Source organism: Lepidochelys kempii, chromosome 25 (assembly GCF_965140285.1).
Source record: "Lepidochelys kempii isolate rLepKem1 chromosome 25, rLepKem1.hap1, whole genome shotgun sequence".
NCBI classification, from domain to species: domain Eukaryota; kingdom Metazoa; phylum Chordata; order Testudines; family Cheloniidae; genus Lepidochelys; species Lepidochelys kempii.
Genome location: NC_136404.1, coordinates 3,620,680 through 3,644,558, shown reverse-complemented (window position 1 = coordinate 3,644,558; position 23,879 = coordinate 3,620,680). Strand labels below are relative to the sequence as shown.

Here is a 23,879-nt window from a genome sequence, read left to right as displayed (position 1 = left end):
TATTGTCTTCTGTAGTAACAGTTTGCCTTTGTCCTCACTCGAAGTTTCTTTCTAAAGCGGTTTCCAGTTTTCACCTTAATTAAGCAATCTGATGACTGGTCTTCTTTCCAAAGCCTCATATGCATAAAGACAGGGAAAAGCTTCTCACTCTAGATGTTAGAAGAGCTTTGGCTTTTTACCTGAATCAGACTAAATCGTTTAGGTCTTCAATACCACTGTTCATCACAATTGCAGACAGAATGAAAGCCTGTCCAGTGTCCACTCCAAGAATCTTTTCTTGGATATCCAGTTATATTTGGTTATGCTATCAGTTTGATAATGTGACGCCCCTGAGTAGAGCGTCAGCCTGTTCAGCAAGGTCTCAGGCAGCTTTTGCGGTTTTTCTGGCTCACGTGCCCATCTTGGACATTTGTAAGGCAGCAACCTCGTCATCATTCCATACATTTGCCTCTCACTTTGCTACCTCTCAGCAATCCAGAGACAATGCCAGATTTGGATGAGTAATCAAATCCCTATTAAAGTAAACACTGAAACCACCTCCAGTTCGAACTGCTTGTGAGTCACCTACAGTGGAATGGACATGTGCAGTCACTCGAAGTAGAAACTGTTACTGGTTTTTTTTGGTAACTTCAAGATGTGTTGCACATTTCTGTTCCACTACCCTCCCTCCTTCTCTCTAGTGGAATTGTTCTAGTAAGAAGAGACTGAGGGGGGTCAGGGCAGTTCCACCTTGTATACCTGAATGCAGTAGTGCAAGGCAGCAGAGGGCACTCAAGTTGCCCCAACAGGGACTGCCATGGGAAAAATTTCTGACAGCTGTGCAGTAGGTGTGCACACACCTACAGTGGAATGGAGATGTGCAACACATCTTGAAGAACAACAGCTACAGAAAAATAGGTGAGTAACCATTTCTTATTAATGGAATGGCTATAACCTGGTTGTACAGCTGACATTTAACTTTGCAGAAAGTTAATGAAAGCAGTTAATTTTAAATTTGACTTATTTGAAATTCTCTATTAAACTGTTGTTTCTAGACACAGACTGTATTTCTTAGCTAGTTTTGCAGTCATATTAAAATTGTGTGTGTGTGTAAAATGGAAAAGATGATGGACTTTCCGTTCTAGTAGCACAACCAGGTTTAGCCAATGCAACCCTAAGCCTGTGAAGCCTAGTCTAATGTGAGTATCCTGTGCCAAACTCTCTTCCAGTTGGAGAATGCCAAACTGTCCTCTGACCAAAATGACAAAGCTGCCAGTGCTGCCCGGGAGGAGCTGAAGGAAGCTCGCATGAGGATAGAGTCTCTCAGCTACCAGCTTTCTGGCTTGCAAAAACAGGTGAAGAGACTACATTTCCGTACATCTAAAACTCTGTGAACGGTTGGTCAAATAAAACTTTAATTCCTTTCCCTTTGTTCACGCTCCATGAATGCTCTGGAGAATGAGTTGACTAGCAGGTATGTTTGTAGAAAACAGTACATTTTATACATATTTTTGTAGAAGGTGAATTTTAAACTTGTAATTGTGAGTATTTGCACTGAAAATATTATTGTAAAGTTACTTATCAGACCATGTGACCTGTATCCCATTTTACACTAATTATTAAACTGCCATTATAGCCCCAATCCTACCAACTGTTCCTGGTACAGTAACCCCTGTTGCATATATTCCATCTCAAAACTCAACTTTTTTCCTACATTTCAGGGGATGAAAGGGGTTTCCTGAAAGATTAACTAGTCTGGATTTCAGTAGACAAGGGGCCTAGTGAATATCTAAGTTGCAGGAGCATACCCTGCCAAGAGTTCCCTAAAGCCCTGTTGCTTACACCATTTAAAGCTAGAGTGAATAATACACTGCTCTTTCCCTGTGGGCTGGGCTAGATGGGGACCCATATGTCTGTTCTGCCTCTGGAAATGCATGGCCGTAATTGAATTCCTGAGTCTAGCTGCCTGGTTTTGTTTCCCCATTTGCAATACCTGTCATAGGGAAATCACGTATCCTCCTCTGTCTCCATACACATGCCAAGTTGATTTCTTGTTTTACTGTGACCATAGGCTAGTGTTGCAGAAGATCGCATTCGGGAACTGGAGGATATGATGGCTGGTGAGCAGGACAAGTTCAGGAAGATGCTAGATGCCAAGGAGAGGGAAATGATGGAAATGAGGGACCAGATGCAGCAGCAGCTTGCAGAATACCAGGAACTGCTTGATGTCAAATTAGCGCTGGACATGGAGATCAGTGCTTACCGAAAACTTCTGGAGGGTGAGGAAAAGAGGTAGGTATAGGTTTCACATGCTTCACACTCTGCACTGGTGGGAATTTTTCCCAGCTTTGACATTGTTTTGTCCTATTTGAACAGCTGTGCCCAAACGTCGCCTAATTGAGGGCCACGCTGGCCTCTTGGAACCTGGGGCCACTATATATATAATGTTCATAAAGTGAGGCAGTTGCAGCTGCTCTCATCTGAACCACCTACCTATTCAAATGTTTAGAAATACTGTGGATGAACATGTGCTTGACATTCAGCTCCTTTTGTACTTACCTGCCAAAGGTTGCAGGGCTCTGTGTTTCTCCTGCTTCTGTCATCATGCCTTAAAGCAGTTCATGTAAAAGCCTAGGGTATTGGTGTACTGTGGCATGTTACTGTGTAGATTAATTCTCTCAAATAATCCCCTGGACTAGTCGTGAGAATCTAACTTCAGCCTTCTTCATCTGGTTAAAATGTCTGTTTGATTGCGTTAAGGTTGAAGCTCTCTCCAAGCCCATCCTCCCGTGTGACAGTCTCCAAGGCTACCTCCAGCAGCAGCAGCACCAGCACTTCGGTTCTTCGCTCTTCTCGAGGCAAGAGAAAACGGGTTGAAGCAGAGGAACTTGCAGGCAGTGGTACAAGTGGAATTGGCACTGGGAGTAGTAGCACCAGCGGTAGCAGCAGTAGTTTCCAAATGTCCCAGCAAGCCTCAGCCACAGGAGGCATCAGCATAGAAGAGACAGACCTGGAGGGAAAATATGTTCAACTTAAGAACAACTCTGAGAAAGTGAGTATGAGCAGAACCTTTAGAAAGGCTGCAGTGAGCTAGCACCCAGATGTGACATGGCCTTTTGTAACCCAAACATACTGCTCCCCCGGAGAGAGATGATGGCTAATCTCCCTTGGGCACTGCTCCTTTGAAGTGACGAAGTGGTACTTAAATGCTGATAGTATTGTTTCAGCACCAAAACTGAGGTCAGCGCTGTACAAGACACAGAAGAGAGAGATAGTTAGTGTTCCAAGAAGCTTACCATTTAGTAGCCTGATCCTGCAAACATGCCTCTAGGTAAGTTTACTCATTTGAGAGTCTCATTGACTCTCATGGGATTAGTGGAAGAGTGAAGTTACTTGTGTTTTTGCAGGATTGGGCCTTAAATAAGAAGCTTGCAATCTAAACTATTCACTGGATTAAAAAAAAAATACTCCCAGAATCTACGGTGCATGTGACCCAATAACAAGCTGTGGGAAAAGCTAGTGACTCTGTATCTGTAGCATTTTAATAAATACAAAGGCATTAGAGATGCCATCTGTCTGGCTCTAGATATCTGTTCCTAAATAAACTTTTATATCTTTCCATTAGGACCAGTCTCTGGGTAACTGGAGACTGAAGAGACAAATTGGAGATGCAGAAGAAATTGCTTATAAATTTACTCCAAAGTATGTCCTCAGGGCTGGGCAAACTGTTACAGTAAGTCACTGAAGAGACACTTTTGTTGCTGCTGTGGCACCTGGTATGAATGTGAGTGTTTAACTGGGCTTGATATAGGGCTTGCCCCTGCTCCCATTGAGCTCACTTGTTTGGCGTAAGATCAGGCTCCTAAAGAATACCATATGGGAATTGAATTTCTGCAGTACTAGCTCAATGGATTAAGAACTGTAGGGTTAGGCCTGGTATCTGGTATTTTATATGCATTTTTGTGTTCTCCAAATGATCATTACTAAATTAGATCTTTTGTCTGCAGCCTGCATTAAAAGTCCCTCCATAGGAAAGGAGCTGCTTTCCTTGTATTATTGCTTAAATATTTGCCATAGCAAGTGGGAACTTATAGCCTCTTAAAAGGTTAATGGGATGTGCATGCAGCTGTATTTTGTCTCTGGGCTCTATCAAGATAGTAAATGCACTGAGTCCAGGAGGGCTAATTGCTGTATGTAGAAAAGAAATGACAACTGAACTATTAAACTCCATTTATTTTCTCTTCTCTGTAACTGTGGTTGCTGTTAATTTACAGCCTCTTAACGTTGTGTAGGGAAAAAAACATTTTCCTGCAAATAGTATAGCTCTAGTTTCATCTACTTCGCTGTCACTGGGAAATGAGAAGGAGCAAGTGGGGTGGCAAGAAAAGAGTAATGAGAAAAGGAAAAATATAGGGTTTTTTAAGTATATAAAAACAAAAAGGGTACAAACATCTGCTTATAGAATTTCTTTTTCTTAGATCTGGGCTGCAGATGCAGGTGTGACTCATAGCCCCCCATCTGTCCTTGTGTGGAAGAATCAGAGCAGCTGGGGCACTGGAGGAGACATCCGCACATATCTGGTGAACTCTGATGGAGAGGTAAGCTTTGTCTCCTGGAAAAAGATGTGGGTTGCATTACCTCCCAAACCCGTCTATGCATTTTTGACAAAATCGCAGTTTCATTTGTCTGTAACGTTTAAGGGATAGGTTTCAGAGTAGCAGCTGTGTTAGTCTGTATCCGCAAAAAGAAAAGGAGGACTTGTGGCACATTCGAGACTAACAAATTTATTTGAGCATAAGCTTTTGTGAGCTACAGCTCACTTCATCGGATGCATGCAGTGGAAAATACAGTGGAGAGATTTTATATACACAGAAAGAAAAGGAGTACTTGTGGCACCTTAGAGACTAACAAATTTATTTGAGCATGCGCTTTCGTGAGCTACCGCTCACTTCGGCTGTAGCTCACGAAAGCTTATGCTCAAATAAATTTGTTAGTCTCTAACGTGCCACAAGTACTCCTTTTCTTTTCTTTTTTTTTTTTAGCGAATACAGACTAACATGGCTGCTACTCTGAGACCTGTCTATATACACAGAGAACATGAAACAAATAAATTTGTTAGTCTCTAAGGTGCCACAAATACTCCTTTTCTTTTTGTTTAAAGGATAAACATCTATGAGCTCATCTGTAGTTTTAGGAAACATGCCGTTCAACATACTGATCACTTTAGTTGATATTTTTAGTGAACTGTTCTGGAGAGAAAGGATTTGAGTATATATTTCCAGTAGAGAAAGCAAATGTGCACTGCTCATTATTTCAACTGATGATACTTAGCATGTAAATAATAATAAATAACATGTAAATCATAGCATGTAAATAATAATAATGCAAAAAAATAGAGATTTCTTCAGTGCTGCAACCATTTCAGGAGTTTCCACTGGGCACAGGTTCCTGAGTATTCTTCATTGTCCTGCATCATCCCACAACTGTTTTTGAAAACTGTCCCTGCAGAAGAATCTTGCAAGGGAGGATCATGCTTTGGCTGCTATTGGTAAACATGCATTGCTTCAGCTGTCCAGTAGCCACAGCAAAATAAAACTGACCAGCATTGTATCAGTTTTCATGCCTTCCTTGCTGACAGTTCTGTGAAGGTACTGCAGGAACAGCAGCACAAGACACAGAGGTAGGAAAAGAGGTCACTGATATACACAGGGAAGGGAACTGGCTCAGTATTCAAATGGGACACATTTATTCAGTTAGTAGCTGAAGGATCCTCAAAAATAAAATAACCTCTCTCCACAACCTGAAATTTGTCAGTCCCTCCACTTAGAATCATAGAATATCAGGGTTGGAAGGGACCCCAGAAGGTCATCTAGTCCAACCCCCTGCTCGAAGCAGGACCAATTCCCAGTTAAATCATCCCAGCCAGGGCTTTGTCAAGCCTGACCTTAAAAACCTCTAAGGAAGGAGATGTCTTTATCTAGGAAGATTTCCCCAGATATTCAGGTGTACCCCCAACATACAATTCCAATGTGCAACTGCTGAGAGGACCAACAGCTTCTTATTCCTAATCTTTGCTACAATAAATTAGGAAGGGTGGAAACTTCCTGAGTTTTAAAATAATCCTGGTAGTAGTTCAGTGAAGACAATAATTCCAAATAATTGGTACATGCAACTGACATAGAATATGAGTGGAAATTAGATAGGGGTTTCTCAATGTTCAGTTTAGCTATGTAATAGTTCAGAGAAATAAATCAGATGTTAGCACATTCCGCAGTCTTTTATGACACAGTTCCCAGCCCATTAGTAGGTTGTTTAAAAAGAATAAACCCCACATGAGAGGTAGAAAGGCATCTTACCTGCTCCCTCTCAAACTTCTTGGAATAAGAGAAAATAGCTGAAGATAAGGATGATTGAAAACAAAAATTACATCACTACAGTTAGAGATGAGCCGAAATAAGGGAGGGCCTGTAGTTTGCAGAACTTTATTGGCTAGGATTTGGTTTCATAAAAACCCCAAACCAGGGTGATGGTTCAAATATGCGGCCAACTGCTTTGAATTCCCCAAAGTTTGGGTGACAGGGGAAGAGTTAATGGCAAAGCAAACACCCGTGTCTGTCCCCTTGTCTAGGAAGTTGCAGTAAGAAGCATCACAAAATCAGTTGTGGTGCGGGAGAACGAGGAGGATGATGAAGCAGAGTTTGGAGAAGAGGATCTCTTTCACCAGCAGGTAATATGATGTGAACCATTTGTTTAAACTCAGGCTATTCTCCCACTTCTCCTCACTTGTGCCTGGTGAATTGGGTTAGATTCAAGCATGGAATGGTGCGTCTTCCAACAGCGTTTGCGAGCTGTGACCCTTCTGATCCCAGCTTTTGGAATAGGTTCCTGTAAACGATGTGCCCAAGAGAGCATTCTGCAATCCCTGCTCCTGAGCTCTTAACTTCAGGAACTGATGTATCCTGTTGGGCCCCACGAGATGCACTGTAGGCAGTGACTGCTGGCAGGTCAGGGTGCCATAAACTTTGGGACATAATCCTGGTGCTAATGGATTTGCAACAGCAGTGTTTCTGAGAGATGCTGTGAGCAGAGTGATAAAAATCAATGATTTAAAAAAAAATGGATTTTTTTATTTAAATCAGATATTTTTGATAAAATGCTTTTTGAGTAAAAAACCAATCTAAAGATGGTTTTAATTAAGATACATTATAGCTCAAAGATATTTCATTACAGAATAGGGATTATAAATTCTAATTCTATAGTATGAGACAATATATTCATGTAATGTTTAAGAAAAGGTTTGTAAATGAGTTCCAATAGTTCATGGATTAGGGACCCAATCTTACGAGGTTCCACAGACTTTTCTGTCTACCCAATGGGACTCAGTGCTCAGTCTAGAAGATATCATCAGAGATGCTTAGTTTTGCAGTTCTCAAACTGTGGATTTGTGTCTCCAGAGGTAACCTTTATATCAATTTGACTTAAATCATAAGAACATAAGAGTGGCTATACTGGGTCAGACCAAAGGTCCATCCAGCCCAGTATCCTGTCTACTGACAGTGGCCAATGCCAGGTGCCCCAGAGGTAGTGAACCTAACAGGCAATGATCTAGTGATCTCTCTCCTGCCATCCATCTCCACCCTCTGACAGACAAGAGGCTAGGGACACCATTCCTTACCCATCCTGGCTAATAGCCATTAATGGACTTAACCTCCATGAATTTATCCAGTTCTCTTTTAAACCCTGTTATAGTCCTAGCCTTCACAACCTCCTCAGGCAAGGAGTTCCACAGGTTGACTGTGCGCTGAGTGAAGAACTTTTTTATTTGTTTTAAACCTGCTACCCATTAATTTCATTTGGTGGCCCCTAGTTCTTATATTATGGAAACAAGTAAATAACTTTTCCTTATTCACTTTCTCCATACCACTCGTGATTTTATATACCTCTATCATATCCTCCCTTAGTTTCCTCTTTTCCAAGCTGAAAAGTCCTAGCCTCTTTAATCTCCCCTCATATGGGACCCATTCCAAACCCCTAATCATTTTAGTTGCCCTTTTCTGAACCTTTTCTAATACCAGTATATCTTTTTTGAAATGAGGGGACCACATCTGTATGTAGTATTCAAGATGTGGGTGTACCATGGATTTATATAAGGGCAATAAGATCTTCTCAGTCTTATTCTCTATCCTTTTTTTAATGATTCTTAACATCCCGTTCGGTTTTTTGACTGCCGCTGCACACTGCATGGACGTCTTCAGAGAACTATCCACAATGATGCCAAGATCTATCTCCTGATTAGTTGTAGCTAAATTAGCCCGCATCATATTGTGTATATATATAGTTGGGGTTATTTTTTCCAATATGTATTACTTTACATTTATCCACATTAAATTTCATTTGCCATTTTGTTGCCCAATCACTTAATTTTGTGAGATCTTTTTGAAGTTCTTCACAGTGTGCTTTGGTCTTAACTATCTTGAGCAGTTTAATATCGTCTGCAAACTTTGCCACCTCACTGTTTACCCCTTTCTCCAGATCACTTATGAATAAGTTGAATAGGATTGGTCCTAGGACTGACCCTTTGATCCCTGTCTTTTAACCAGTTCTCAATCCATGAAAGGATCTTCCCTCTTATCCCTTGACAACTTAATTTACGTAAGAGCCATCGGTGAGGGACCTTGTCAAAGGCTTTCTGGAAATCTAAGTACACTATGTCCAGTGGATCCCCCTTGTCCACATGTTTGTTGACCCCCTCAAAGAACTCTAATAGATTAGTAAGACATGATCTCCCTTTACAGAAGCCATGTTGACTTTTGCGCAACAATTTATGCTCTTCTATGTGTCTGACAATTTTATTCTTTACTATTGTTTCAACTAATTTGCCCAGTACTGACATTAGACTGTAATTGTCAGGATCACCTCTAGAGCCCTTCTTAAATATTGGCATTACATTAGCTATCTTCCAGTCATTGCTATAGAAGCTGATTTAAAGGACAGGTTACAAACCATAGTTAATAGTTCCATAATTTCACATTTGAGTTCTTTCAGAACTCTTGGGTAAATGCCATCTGGTCCCGGTGACATGTTACCGTTAAGTTTCTCAATTAATTCCGAAACCACCTCTTGTGACAATTCCTCAGATTGGTCACCTACAAAGGACGGCTCAGGTTTGGGAATCTCCCTAACATCCTCAGCTGTGAAGACTGAAGCAAAGAATTCATTTAGATCTCCACAATGACTTTATCCGTCTTTAAGTGCTCCTTTTGTATCTCGATCGTCGAGGGGCCCCACTGGTTGTTTAGCAGGCTTCCTGCTTCTGATGTACTTAAAAAACATTTTGTTATTACCTTTTGAGTTTTTGGCTAGCTGTTCTTCAAACTCCTCTTTGGCTTTTCTTATTAAATTTTTACATTTAATTTGGCTGTGTTTTATGCTCCTTTCTGTTCTATCCTTCCGATATATATAGTGTCGCATTGATTGTCCTCACTCCACCAGGTTTCTGTGATGTCTATTATATCAATATCCTCCCTTAACATGAGGCACTCTAGTTCACCCATCTTATTATTTAGACTTCTAGTATTTGTGTACAAGCACTTTAAAAACTTGTCATTGCTTATTTGTCTGCCCTTTTCTGAAGTGTCACCTTCTTTATGTGAATGTTTCTTGTCTGATCTGGCCCGTACTTTATCTTCTTCCATCCCCTCCTCCTGACTAAAACCTAGTCAAATCCACCCTGGCCGTGAGGGTTGGTGATAGCGTAAACTCCATAGAACAAAGAAACATCTTTATTGCCCTGTAGATTCCTATTGCTGCTCTTTGGCAGCTGGATGAAATAAGAGCTGGGAAATTGTGTGATCAGTGATTCCCACCAGCATGTGCTGCCTTCCCTACTAGCAGGGATAGCACTAATGTCTGTAGCATCCTTGCTCTAAAGAGATGGGAAGATATTCTGAGAAATATGGCAGTTAATTACAGGGAAATGGACAATCATGTTCCCACTATGGCAGCTGGGCTTTGCTGGGGTGTTTTCCTGCAGGATACAAACGTTACGCATTACATAAACCTGGCTGATCTTGTTAATATCACCTTAAAATTCCAATGCTTTAGAATGAGCATGGGAGAATGAATGGCCAGCAGCTAATGGGGCTGACAGAAGAGAAAAATTTTGTGCATGTTATACTAGAGGGCACTTTCAAACTACTGTAAAATGTTGCCATATATTCAGATTTGATCAGTGGCCATTAGTAGCCTCTGTCACAATGAACTCAGCAGGCTGGGCCAATGCAATTTTAAAATCAACTTCTGGACACTTCTTGGTTTCAAGGAGATTGAATTCAGAGAGTGGAAGAATCTGAAAACAAATGTACAGTGTTGTGTGTTTTGTATCCGTAGAAGCATGATGCCAGGATACAGCTCTGTGCCAGATATCTGGTCGAGCTTCATTGGTGTGTGTTTGTGCATTATTAGACTGCATTTAGAGGAAGGATAATACAGTTCTAAAGATGGCTCAATATCACACTTCTTCCCTCCTCTCTGCCAGTGTGAGTTAATAGCAGGGAACTTTGCCAGCACTGCTTCTTGCCATACTCCCAGCATGTTTAGTGATAGCCCCCACTGGGGGTCTATTTGGATTAGGAGAAAGATGCTTTTTAAACCAGTATGATACCTGAGCCTAGGTTACAACATGACCAACTAGGTGCCAAATGGTGTTTCAAGTCATGTTAGCTAACTTGAGTTATCTTTTGTACTAGTCAAGCCAGGACATGAGGTGCTTGTGGCCTGCTATCATTCTACTGTGCACTAACTAATTTCTTTGTTCTCCTAGGGGGATCCCAGGACAACATCTAGAGGATGTTCAGTGATGTGAAAAAAACATTATTATTTGCTATTTTTTCCTTTCTTTACTTTTATTTTTGCTATTTTTTTCCTCCAGAGCCACTGAAAACTATTTTTATATGTATCATCTGATTTCTTTAAAAGTTTACTCCTTGGTACATTTTTATAGAAAATTTTAATCAAGCAAAACTGCCAAGATTTTTAAATAGACTTCTTTATCCTCCCCCCTACCCACTGTTGGAATATTGGATTATTTCCCCACCATTAAAACTTTTGTCATATATTCAAACCTGCAGTAGAATGAATTTTAAGCTAAAATGGGACAGGACTCCTTGAGTGTAGGGTAAATATTAGGGCTGTCGATTAATCACAGTTAACTCATGCGATTAACTAAAAAAAATTAATCTCGATTAATCGCACTGTTAAACAAAAGAATACCAATTGTAATTTATGAAATATTTTTGGATGTTTTTTATGCATTTTCAAATATATTGATTTCTATAACACCACAGAATACAAAATATACAGTGCTCACTTTATATTATTGTTGATTACAAATATTTGCACTGTAAAAATGAACAAAAGCAATAGTATTTTTCATTTCACCTCATACAAGTACTGTAGTGCAATCTCTTTGTTATGAAAGTGTAACTTACAAATGCAGATTTTTTTTGGTTACAAAACTGCACTCAAAAACAAAAAAAGTAAAACTTTAGAGCCTACAAGTCCACTCAGTCCTACTTCTTGTTCAGCCAATCGCTAAGACAAACAAATTTGTTTACATTTGTGGGAGATATTGCTGCCTGCTTCTTATTTGCATTTGCATTGACTCAGATGCTGAAAATGAACTTGCGTTGGTCTGCTCTGCTTTGGATCATTATCGAGCAGAACCCGTCATCAGCATGGACGCTTGTCCTCTGGAATGGTGGTTAAAGCATGAAAGGACATATGAATCTTTAGTGCATTTGGCACGTAAATACCTTACAGTGGCATGTGAACGCCTGTTCTCACTTTCAGGTGACATTGTAAACAAGAAGCGGGCAGCATTATCTCCTGCAAATTGTAATCAAACTTGTTTGTCTGAGCAATTGGCTGAAGTAGGACTGAGTGGACTTGTAGGCTCGTTTTACATTGTTTTATTTTTGAATGCCATTATTTTTTGTACATAATTCTGCATTTGTAAGTTCAACTTTCATGATCAAGAGATTGCACTCCAGTACTTGTATTAGGTGAATTGAAAAATACTATTTCTTTTGTTTTTTACAGTGCAAATATTTGTAATAAAAATAAATACAAAATGAAGAGTGTACACTTTGTATTCTGTGTTGTAATTGAAATCAATATATTTGAAAATGTAGAAAACATCGAAAAATATTTAAATAAATGGTATTCTATTACTGTTAAACTGTGCTATTAACCACAACTAATTTTTTTAATCGCTTGACAACCCTAGTAAATATGTCATTCTTTAACCTCAAACTGGTTTTTAAACAACAGATTTAAGGCAGTGTGAACCTGTACAGGGCTTTCGGAGTGCTTCCCACAGTACTGGAGTCATTTAAGAAAATGGTAATATCCTTTTGATATACCGAGTCTTGTATACACTCGGAAAACTATAACCCAGAATTTACCCAGATGCTTCTCCACTAGTGGAAGCAATGAAAGAAGCTGCAGTGTAGAAAGAGAAGGCAAGAGTACCATGGCATTTAAGCCTGTTCCAAGTAGGATTAGACAATGTGGTAGTAAAAACATCTGCACCCTGTCTGCATTATCACTCGGTCATTGTTAACACTGGTGGAGAATGATGGGTTCCAGTTATTCTTGGGCAGGCATAGTCTGAATGTAAGGAGGGACCAAAGCTGAAATTTTTCAGATTTATTTATTGGGACTTTCAGTCATAATTGAGACCCTAATAAATAGTGGCTGCAAGGCTGAAATTGTGATGTACAGTAGCTATGATGATATGAATCATGATCTAACGGATCTGAAGTATTTGGCATTAAACAGAACTTTTGGTTTCAATATTTCAGATTTTAGATGTTAAAATATTTTATTTTTGGCTATGATAAATATTTGATGGTTAAAAAGCAATCGTAAAAAAAATCGCTGCTACATTCAGTTTATTAATAGTTCTGTTGTATGTAAAGAGACATTGTCAAATAGTTTAGGCAACAAAGTATTTGCAAAATGTCTTAGAAGTGTTCTCATGACACTTGCATTTACAAAAACAAAAGTGAGAAGTTTTTGGTTTGGGGGTAAGCAGTTTCTTGCATTGTTTGCAGCAGAAGGTTGTCCAGCCTGACTGAAATGCTTTAAGTAAACAAACACAAATAATGTAAGTATAATGCATATTACAACAGAAGTAAGACATTACTAAAAAAAAAAATTATTTTATCTGGTAATGTCTCTTTAAGCTCAGGTTTCCTCTCCTGTGTTTTTACCAGAGGTAACTTTTGACTACCAGAAGCATTAGGATTCAAGTGGTAGTGAACCTCTATACACTATGAAGTATAATTGACTGCTCCAAAGACTATATTGACTGCAATGTAAGCAGACATTTTTTCCCAGTAGTTGGTCATTTGGATACTATTTGATGCCAGCATAGAACTCAATTGTATTACATGCACACTTGAACTCTGATCTTGTTATTCAAGTAGTTTAGATTCATTACACAAGCTAGAAGGTTTGGATGTTTTCGGTGGCTTTTGGACATTATGTTCTCTGAACAATATTTAGACTGACAGATATAACTTAGAAGGCCAGGTTAGTGGCTTTAATTGATGGCTTTGTTGCAATGCAGGCAGGGTGGGAAAGAAACTGATTTTAAAAAAGGTTATCAACTTTTTCTCATTTAAAAAATGTCAGAGGTGCTAATTTTCTGCAGGTGTTCACAAAATGTTCACCTCAGTAAGGTGATTTAATTATCACAATTAAATACTAGTAAAAGTATTTAGAATTATATTTTAGTCCATTATCAACAGTTCATTGTGAAAAAGCAGTAAAAAGAAATGGATTTTTGGAATAATGTTTCTCTTTGTCCTTGTATTTGGTCATTTTTCTTCCCACTCTGCTGAGTAGGTGGTTGAATATGTAGTAAATCATACCTATCGCTGTAAAATATATATAGCTTAAATTGTGTTTCTCAACCATACCACTACCAATTACCTTTTCTAAATTATTGTTATGCAAATGAATGCAATCAGGGTGAAACTGTTTTTGCAATATACCTTCTAACCACTGGACTCTGTTTCCCTTTCCAACTCTGTTTTCATGATTTACCTTATATAGAAGATACTTGGTTGGTTTTTTTTTGTTTGTTTTTTTTAAGCTCTTTATATATATATTTTTTATATTGGCCAGTATTCAGAGTGCTCATTCTGCTTTGTGGTAGACTTAACTCTTTTAATATTTTAAACTATATAGAATAATATGTAGTTCATTGAAGAATCAGTTGGCTTTATTTAGTGAATTTCCTTGTAAAGTCTGGGCTAGAAGGGCAGCTTGTATCAGAAAAGACCTCATGTGATCTGAGCCATAATTTTTGCAACACCTACTGAATATGAGACTATGCCTTGCTTTAGAGTCTGATGCTTGCAGACCTTTACTACTGGCTGTAGTGCCCTTTACCCTGAACTGGCTCACGGAAGTCAGTGGGACTGACCAAGGTAGTGAGCACAACATCCCCTAGTAAGTGTCCACAGAATTGGGCCCTGAGTTTGGATTTGTTTCCTATGAAACTTCCTAGAAGCTTGTTCAAATGTCAGTGCTGGTACAGGTTTCAGAGTAGCAGCCGTGTTAGTCTGTATTCGCGAAAAGGAGGACTTGTGGCACCTTAGAGACTAACCAATTTATTTGAGCATAAGCTTTCGTGAGCTACAGCTCACTTCATCCGATGCATTTATTTGAGCATAAGCTCACGAAAGCTTATGGTCAGATAAATTGGTTAGTCTCTAAGGTGCCACAAGTACTCCTTTTCTTAGTGCTGGTACAGATTAACTTATTTTGAGTTCTGCACATGCAAGGTTGAAGAGCTTGATGTTTTATGGCCTTTGTTAACTGTAATAATCCTGCCTGAAACTGACACACAAGCTTACACCATTAAGAAGGGCAAAAAAGGCTGCAACAGTGATTTCTGGATGTAAATTGCTTCTTTGCCATGCCATGTTTATGTAACATGTGTGCTTAGAGATGGTGGTGATGTGGGACAATATAAGACTAACCTCCTAAAAGCATCTTTGCTTTGGTGATTGTTACCCCTGCATTTTTCAGAAGGCTACTTAAAATGTAAGAAGCAATTCCTGATTGTAAAGTGCAAGACACAGTGTAAAACTACTGTATTCTCCTTCTTGTTTGCATTAATGTGTCTATTCTGAAAACACCACCTTTCCCATTTATGTTTGACTTGCTGAACATTCAGTCTGATTCTTCCATCAGATTAAAGTAGGCACTTCAAACTGGAAGCATTTTCTGCTATACCAGATCTAAAGCAGCACTGTTGGGTTTTGTGGGGTTTTTTTGGGTATTTATTTTTCTACTTTTTTTTGGCCAATCCCAGTAGTTAGTTAAAGCTTTGTGTTCAGACCAAGTGTAGCTTCTCCCTACCTGGTCATCTTTTTCTGTTAGATCCTGCAGGTGAGCCATTCATGTTGTATGTGGAAGTTCATCAGAATTTCCATAGCAATAGACTAATATTACAAATGCAGGTTTCCTGAAGAAGGCAGAGTTGGCCTGTGAGGGAGAATTGGCCAGTCTAATTATCACAAAATAATTATTTTGCTCTAGCTTTGCCAATATAACTCACTGGTGTGGACATTCTATTCATAGAATCATAGAATATCGGGGTTGGAAGGGACCTCAGGAGGTCATCGAGTCCAAACCCTTGCTCAAAGCAGGACCAATCCCCAACTAAATAATCCCAGCCAGGGCTTTGTTCTGGAAATTCTATTCTGGAATTCAAGTCATTTTATTCTAAATAGAGTATCCACTTAAGGGAGTTACACCGGAATAGTTATAGCTGGTCAGTTTTCCCATGCAGGCAAGCCTTTATTCACTAATAGCAAAGGGAACAGCACTGAAGAGCTGTGTAAAAAGCATGCTGTAAATGCCCCCTCTCCCAGGTTTGCATATTGTGAAGGTACTTGCCGTGGGGGAGGGGAGCAAATCCAGCCCCCTCCTGCATGGCATGGCCATAGAGGAATCTGAGCTCCTGGTGTGACAACATGCAGCGGGAGAGGCATGGCTGCACAGATCCTCCTGTCCCTCTCCTTCCTGACAATCTGCTTCAGGTCACACTTCAGATATTGTGCTGCAGTAGCCTCTGGGAAATGACAGCTCTGCCCAGGCAATGGAACAGCCATGATTCCTCTCTCCCTACACATGCCTAGTACCCAGTCTGGCTACCTGGGCTGGTACAGGAATCTGGATTTGCCCTTGGAAGCATAAAAGAGTTAGAAATGATTTGTAGGTCTTTGATCAGTGTTGCTGTGCCAATGTCTGGGGGTTGGCCAGCATATAGCATGCATTCATAGTAAGAACCAAAAATAGTTTCACAAAGGGGGGGAGAGAAAAGTCAGCTTCCCACAGCCTGAAATGTAGAGGCTAGGTTAGTTTGACTCTGCTGAATGTAATTGCTGTTGGTTACATTACAATGTGAACCAGAATGTACTGTGAAGGGAAATGAATTCAGTATACATGTTTTTTGTTGAGCAACAGGGCACACAGAACCCACAGCATGTACCCAGAGGGGTTTAATGTTCTTTATACACTTTAAAATACTTGCTTTTTAAACATCCCATGTAAAAATCTTTAATCTGAAACCGGTTAGACATAGTGTAGGGGTCCTAGCAATTACTTTGCACCCTCATCCCATCTGAAAGGTGAATCCTTCCTTTCGTAGTCCCCTGTATTAATAGGAGAAGGATAGATAGTACAAGTCGCAGTCTTTTAACAATATAATGCATGCCCTGTAGCCACTTATCTCACTTTCTCAGTCTTAAGCCATTTGATAATTATTTCTATATCTAGTTTTGAAAAGCTAACGTCTAAACAGAAGGCATGTCCATATTGGACACTGGCCTTTACCATTACTGTTGGGCCCAATTCCAAACCCATAAGTTGGAAGGAAACAGCCTTATAGGGACCAGTGAGTGGAAGGATGGTTGGTGATTGCATTTCAAAGCATTGCATTAGCTGAATGTGGAGACAAATTATGTTAGATTTTTTTTTTTTTTTACTGTCTGAAACTTAAAATGGTCTGGGAAACATAATTTCTATTTGCCCTTAAATATGCTTAGCTTTAAAATAATTTAAAGGTGATTTTTATATAAGCCCATATTTACATTCAATTATTATTTGTAAACATAATGCCTTTCTTGAAATGCTAACGTCTAGAGGAAAAAAAAGATGCTTACTTTTGAGAGAATTAGTTCAAAGAAGCACAATGCACTGTATTGACTTTGGGGATAGTAAAAGAAAAATGTCTTCTATTGAATTTCGAAGAATTTATAGTCATGAGTTCATGTAGATTTGATGTAGTCTACATGGTGTAATCTGCTAGGTCGGACAGACATTCTGCTGTTTTTCAGATACCCTGATTGTTACACTAATATTGCAAGCAATAAGCTATTTTAAACAAAGTTTAAGCCAAGAGGCTTTACATTTGGACAAAATGATATTGTCTTGTTTGAACTCTATTTTCGTAACAGTGATGAATTGTAATTTTTTACCAAAGCCTTTTCAGTAGCTCCAGGTCTAGGAGCTCACCTTGATTGACATTTCCTTGGGAAAGTTGCTGTAAAAGAGCTCTTTGATAATGGCTTATTGATTTTTAAATAAGTAATTATGAAAAAAATCTGTTAATTGAAGAAGAGAGAAATAGAAAATGATGGTGTGGAGCATATGAAAACTACACAAAGATCTAGACTTTATCATTTCACAATTTTTTGATTTAAGAATATGCATGCCAGATGTCTCTTTCCATGATTTGTAATATACATTTTCTGACTGGAAACTTTTTTGTACAACATTCTCCAATAAATGTTTTGAATTTTATCTCTTACCTTTTTTTGTTTAAAACAAACCCCATGCAAAGGCTGCCTTGTGTGTCATAACTTGGTGTTATCCTCACGTAAACAAACAGTGAAGAGAGGATATCAGTGCAATATGTTATCCTCTACGGTGTGGTGCAGGGATAAATGAGCCCTTTTCTACTCTGGCATCTGGTTTCCGTTTTCTTTTACTTTGAGTAAATTTAGCACTTACAAAGTGGCATTATAACCCTGATAGCTGTATTCTGCTAAGGAAAGCAAAGAAAAGAGCCTGGGCAATAGTAGCAGTGCAAACTTCCACCTCCCTTTCCCTCATTTCAGGAGATCCTGACCCCACTGGATTTTGTGCAGCGTCTCCACCCTGTTCTGGAGGGATTGTTTCTATTGGCTTCCTGTGATGACCAAAAAGGGGGGAATCATTGGCAGCTCATGTTTTATTTAGGGCTGTCAAACTATTAAAAAAATTAATTGTGACCTTTTTTTTTAAAAGTGATGATCAATTTTAATTGCACTGTTAATAATAGAATACCATTTATTTAAATATTTTTGGGTGTTTTCTACATTTTGGAAAGTGCTGTGTGAATGCCTTTTCTCACTTTCAAGTGACATTATAAATAAGCGAGCAGCATTATCTCCCTTAAATGTAAACAAACTTGTTTGTTCTAGAGATTGGCTGAACAAAAAGTAGGACTGAGTGGACTTGCAGGCTCAAAACTTGCAGGTTTTACATTGTTTTGTTTTTAAGTGCACTTATGTAACAAAAAAATCTTCATTTGTAAGTTGCACTACAGTACTGGTTTGAGGTGAATTGAAAAATACCATTTCCTTTGATTACATATATTTGCACTATAAAAAAAATAATCAAAAGTAATAATATAAAGTGAACACTGTACATTTTCATAGAATATCAGGGTTGTAAGAGACCTCAGGTGGTCATCTAGTCCAACCCCCTTCTCAAAGCAGGACCAATCCCCACTTTTTGCCCCAGATCCCTAAATGGCCCCCTCAAGGATTGAGCTCACAACCCTGGGTTTAGCAGGCCAAGGCTCAAACCATTGAGCTATCCCTTCCGCCCTTCCATGCTTTGTAGTCTGTGTTGTAATTGAAATCAATATATTTGAAAAAGTAGATAAACATGCAAAAATGATTATAATAAATTTAAATTGGTATTCTATTGTTTAACAGTGCAATTAAAACTGGAATTAATTGTAATTTTTAAAAATCAAATTAATTTGTTTTGAGTTAATTGCTTGAATTAAATGCAGTTAATTAACAGCCCTAGTTCTAATGCAGCCTTTGGTCACTACCAACCTGAGTTAGATTTCCAGCTAGTGATTGAGACCACCCGAGCCAGCTGGTTTTAGGCATTGGTTTACACTTCTATTGGCTGCTTTCTCTACTCAGTGTCACTATTGTTTACTGGCAGTGTGGGCCCTTTAGAGGACCTCTGCCTGTACAATTAGCCCAGCTTTTCTCACCATTACCATTTACTATTTATAGTAAACACTTAGTACTTGGCACCCCCAAAGAATTTAATGAGCATTACCTGATCAACTATTCTTCCTCCGGGAGTTAGAAAAATCTCTCTCATTTATAAGTGGGAAGACTGACAAATCACAACTCCTATCTGAATTAATCTAGTTTCTGTTCAGAGCAACATTTCCTAGTTGTTGGATCATGGGACATGGGACACCTGGGTCTATTCTCAGCTCTGCCACTGGCCTGCAAGATATTTTCTTTCTGTGCCTCAGTTTCCCATCTAAAATGGGGATGATGACAAAACTGGGCTGCTTTGTTCTCTGTCTCAAATCTTTGACACAGGTGGGATGCTCCCCTAGCCTGATCTGGAGGACAAGAGACAACAGTTTTAGTGCCTTTCATCTCCCTAGGGTTGCTAATCCTCCAGGATTGTCCTGGATAGGGTTGCAACTTTTTTACTTGCACAAAATTGAACACCCTTTCCCCACCCCCACCCCCACCTCTGAAGCCCCACCCCCACTCGCTCCGTACCCCCTCCCTCTGTTACTCACTTTCCACACCCTCACAGGCTTGCTTGTTTTCAGCAGGCTGGCTCAGGGGTTTGGTGTGTGGGAGGGGCTGAGGGCTCTGGCTGGGGGTGGGGGTTCTGGGGTGGGGCCAGAAATGAGGAGTTCAGGATGTGGGGGGGGCTCTGGGCTAGAGGGTGGAGCTAGCGGATTCAGATTATGGGAGGGGGCTCTGGGCTGAGATAGAGGGTTGGGGTGTGTGAGGCAGTACAGGCTCTTGGCTAGGGGTGTGGGTTCAGGGTGGGGCCAGAAATGAGGGGTTCAAGATGCGGGAGGGCACTGTGGGCTGGGGCAGGAGGGTGGAGTGGGAGTGAGGGCTCTGGTGTGGGGATGGGGCTCAGGGTGCAGAAGGGCTGGGGTAGGGGGTTGGAGTATGTGGGGGGGGTGAGGACTCTGCTGGGGGGTGAAGACTGGCTGAGGCTGAAGAGTTTGGGGTGCAGGAGGGGGCTCTGGGCTGGGGGGGTTCAGAGGGGGATCGGGTGGGGCAGAGATGCAGGCTCAGGGTGGTACTTATCTCAAGCTGCTCCCCAAAGCAGTGGCATATCCCCCTCCCCGACTCCTACACTGAGGGGTAACCAGGCGGCTCTACCCTGCCCTGTCTGCAGACTTTGTTCCCATGGGAACTGCAGAGTTGGGGCGGGGCCTCCCTCAGCCCTGCAGCGCAGCTGACAAGAAGATGCCATGGAACCACAGGACTAAAAGGGACCTGGAGAGGTCATCTGGCCCCGCCCCGCCTCATGGCGGCCTAAGCATTACGTGTAACGTCCCCCGATGAACCCTCCAAAGAACACTGGCACCTGCAATCGCCCCGCTCCAGCCGGGGCAGGGCCCCGAACCCCGGTTGGGAGCGCGGAGCCACCTCTCGCAGCCCTTTGCTACTGGCGGCAGCTGCCAGGGGGCGCTGTGGCGCGGGAAGTCAGGGGCGCCGGCCCCGCGCCCGGGGAAGCTCTCGGGGTCGCGCGACCTCCTGCCCGCCGGACGCAGCGTAGGCCACGCCCTCTGTCCCGTGATGCCGCGGGCGGCAGCCGTAGCGCGGTGCATGCTGGGAGTTGTAGGCCCGGCGGCCTCTTCGTCCCGTGGTGCCCCGCGCGGGCTCTTCAGTTCCGGGCGGGCACGGCGGGCAGGCGGCGGTGCGGGGATGGAGGGCGGGTTCGGCTCCGAGTTCGGGGCCGCGGGGGGGAAGCTGGACCCGGGCCTCATCATGGAGCAGGTGAAGGTGCAGATCGCCGTAGCCAACGCGCAGGAGCTGCTGCAGGTGGGGCGGGGCCGGGCCTGGCGGCGGACTGGGGCGCTCTGGTGGGCTGGGGGGCTCGGGCGCGGGCGGGGCGCCCTGGGGGGGGAGGGGCTGGGGCGCTCTGGGGGGCGGGGCGCGGGCGGTGGGCTGGGGCGCTCTGGGGTGGGAGGGGCTGGGGGCTGGGGCGTGGGGCACGGGCGGGGGGCTGGGGCGCCCTGGGGGGCGGGCGGTGGGCTGGGGCGCTCTGGGGGGCGGGGGGCGGGCGGTGGGCTGGGGCGCTCTGGGGGGGAGGGGCTGGGGCACCCGGGGGGGCGGGGTGTGGGCGGTGGGCTGGGGCGCCCTGGGGGGGGAGGGGCTGGGGCACCCGGGGGGGCGGGGTGTGGGCGTGGGCTGGGGCGCTCTGGGGGGCGGGGGGCGGGCGGTGGGCTGGGGCGCCCTGGGGGGGGGAGGGGCTGGGGCACCCGGGGGGGCGGGGTGTGGGCGTGGGCTGGGGCGCCCTGGGGTGGGAGGGCCTGGGGCCCGTGCTCTGACGCTCTCCGCTCTCCCCAGAGGATGACCGACAAGTGTTTCCGGAAGTGCATCGGGAAGCCGGGGAGCTCGCTGGATAACTCGGAGCAGGTGAAGGGCCGCGCCTCAGGGCTGGTTCCCCGCACTCAGGCCGTGCAGACATCCGGGCTGAGACCCTCCCACCTCACAAGGCCACAGAGCCCGAGCTCTAGCCCGAGCCTGAACATCCGCGTCTTCCAGCCCCGCAGCCTGGGCCCCGTGCGCCTGAGCCGGTGGCGGGGCTCTCGGTGCCCTGTGGACGTGTTCAGAGGCCCCGCGCTGCTTGCGCGCGTCCCCCAAGGCTGCCTGAAGGCCCAGCTCAGCGGGAATGTGGCCGCTGTGCCCTGGAGCCTGTGGTTCTCCGCTGCACGGGCACAGCCCCCAGGAGGTGCCTGCCCAGCCCTTGCTGGGCGCCAGGCCTGGCCATGCCTGCAGCTGCACGGCTCGCTAGGTCACAGCCTCACTGTGATAAAACTGCGGCCCACCTCATTTCAGTGGGGGAAGTGTCTAATTTAAACGTGCCAGCAGGCACTGGGATGGTGTAATCCAGTGGTTTTCAAACTTTTTTCTGGCGACCCAGTGGAGCTGGGGGTGACGGGTTTGCAGTGTGAGATGGGCTCAGGGCTGGGGCATAGGGTTGGGATGCAGGGGTGAGGGCTTTGGGGTTGGGCTGGGTCAGTGCTGGGGGTGCAGGCTCTGGGGTGGAGCTGGGGATGAGGGGTGCAGGAAGGTGTTCTGGGTTTTTGCGGGATTGGGGCTCAGGTCTGGGGCAGAGGATTGGGCACAGGTTTTTCTTGGGTGGCTCTTGGTCAGCAGCGGTCCTAAGGCAGGCTTCCTGCCTGTCCTGGCACCACAGAACGTGCTGTGCTATGGAAGCAGCTAGCAGTAGGTCCGGCTCCTAGGCGGAGGCGTGCAAGTGGCACCACGGGGCTCTCATCTGCAAGCACCATGTCTCCGTCCGTCCCCGCCCCGCTCCCATTGGTCAGTTCCTGGCAGTGCGTGAGGGGAAGCAAGGGCAGCGCACGGGACCCCATGGCCACCCAGCTAGGAGCCAGACCTGCTGCTGGCCGCTTCCAGGGCACAGTGTGGTGTCAGAACAGGTAGGGACTAGTCTGCCTTAGCCGGGCAGCACCACTGACCAGACTTTTAACAGCCTAGTCGGCAGGGCTGGCTAGAGCCACCGTGACCCAGTGCCTTACGTTCCACGACCCAGTATTGGGTTGCAACCCACAGTTTGAAAACCACTGGTGTAATGCCACGTGTCTCATAAGAACAGAAGAGCCTTCATACTGGGTCAGACCAAAGGTCCATCAAGCCCAATATCCTGGTTTCCAACAGTGGCCAATTCCAGGTGCCCTAAAGGCAATGAACAGAACAGGTAATCATCAAGTGATCCCATCCCCTGCTGCCCATTCCCAGCTGCTGGCAAACAGAAGTCTCTGTAGCCTGCCTGGGGGAGGGGGAACTGCTGATCTTTGCAGTGTTGCCCAGAGTGAATTCTCAGAGTTGGGCTGCTTTGTGCTATCTCCCTGAGGCTCTCAAAGCACTTTACAAGGTGAATACCTCATCTGTGTGATGGGAAAAGCTGCTGAGAAAGGAAATGATTTGCCCAAGGTTACTTGGAGAGAGGGAAGGCCAGGGACTCCCTGTAACATGCTTTAGCCAGCTGCCCTGGCACTTGCAATGTTCTGTTGCCTGAACTTTGTGCTTGCTTTGGTGTGGCAGATAGTGCACTGGATCTGGCTTCTGTTCCTAGCTCTGTCACTTGCCTGCTCGGCGACCTTGGGCAAGTCATCTACTCTGTGCATGACTCAGATTCCCCATCTCTAACTTGGGGATAATGAGCTCTGCCCTCCTTGCTAAAACGCTTTGGGTCTGGGATGAAGAGTGAAGAAGCATTATTATTCTATTTCAGAAGTGTATTGCCATGTGTATGGACCGGTACATGGACGCCTGGAACACAGTCTCACGAGCGTACAACTCCCGGCTGCAGAGGGAGAGAGCCAACATGTGACCGGCTTCCAGCAGCCCTGACAACATGCTTCAGTACTGCCCCCTGCTCTGGAAGAGTGACTAGGACTAGCCAGGGTGGCCCCGTGAGAATGAAAGGAAAAGTGGTGGGAGTGAAAATCCCTGTGATTTGGTAAATTTGGCATTTTCATCATGGTAGAGCAATAAAGCCACGTATGGAGCCTC

The 23,879-nt window shown here is 43.5% G+C and overlaps 2 protein-coding genes and 1 long non-coding RNA gene across 8 annotated transcripts in view; 2 read left to right on the top strand and 1 right to left on the bottom strand.

Annotated features, from left to right (window-relative positions):
- Nucleotides 1–11,324, top strand: part of LMNB2 (lamin B2) — a 107,621-nt gene extending 96,297 nt beyond the window's left edge. For both annotated transcript variants that reach the window (XM_073324001.1, XM_073324002.1), the window contains 7 exons: nucleotides 1,209–1,334; nucleotides 2,051–2,271; nucleotides 2,740–3,031; nucleotides 3,605–3,712; nucleotides 4,458–4,577; nucleotides 6,608–6,706; nucleotides 10,802–11,324. In XM_073324001.1, the coding sequence (XP_073180102.1) occupies nucleotides 1,209–1,334; nucleotides 2,051–2,271; nucleotides 2,740–3,031; nucleotides 3,605–3,712; nucleotides 4,458–4,577; nucleotides 6,608–6,706; nucleotides 10,802–10,843 (1,008 nt within the window). In that variant the 3' untranslated portion in view covers nucleotides 10,844–11,324. The remainder of the gene's footprint in view (nucleotides 1–1,208; nucleotides 1,335–2,050; nucleotides 2,272–2,739; nucleotides 3,032–3,604; nucleotides 3,713–4,457; nucleotides 4,578–6,607; nucleotides 6,707–10,801) is intronic.
- LOC140903155 (uncharacterized) lies at nucleotides 287–20,927 on the bottom strand. 5 transcript variants are annotated; one of them, XR_012156166.1, is made up of 4 exons: nucleotides 20,701–20,927; nucleotides 15,415–16,712; nucleotides 2,539–2,989; nucleotides 287–2,251 (listed from the first exon to the last, which is right to left on the bottom strand). It is a non-coding gene; the product is annotated as an uncharacterized LOC140903155 (long non-coding RNA). The 5 variants fall into 5 exon arrangements; XR_012156168.1 differs by having other exon boundaries at nucleotides 15,415–15,540; XR_012156169.1 differs by lacking the exon at nucleotides 15,415–16,712 and adding an exon at nucleotides 4,430–4,591.
- Nucleotides 20,898–23,879, top strand: TIMM13 (translocase of inner mitochondrial membrane 13). The gene is made up of 3 exons (XM_073324003.1): nucleotides 20,898–21,158; nucleotides 21,687–21,755; nucleotides 23,599–23,879. Exons 1-3 carry the CDS (start codon nucleotides 20,913–20,915, stop codon nucleotides 23,695–23,697), a joined length of 414 nt encoding a protein of 137 aa, XP_073180104.1. The 5' UTR covers nucleotides 20,898–20,912; the 3' UTR covers nucleotides 23,698–23,879.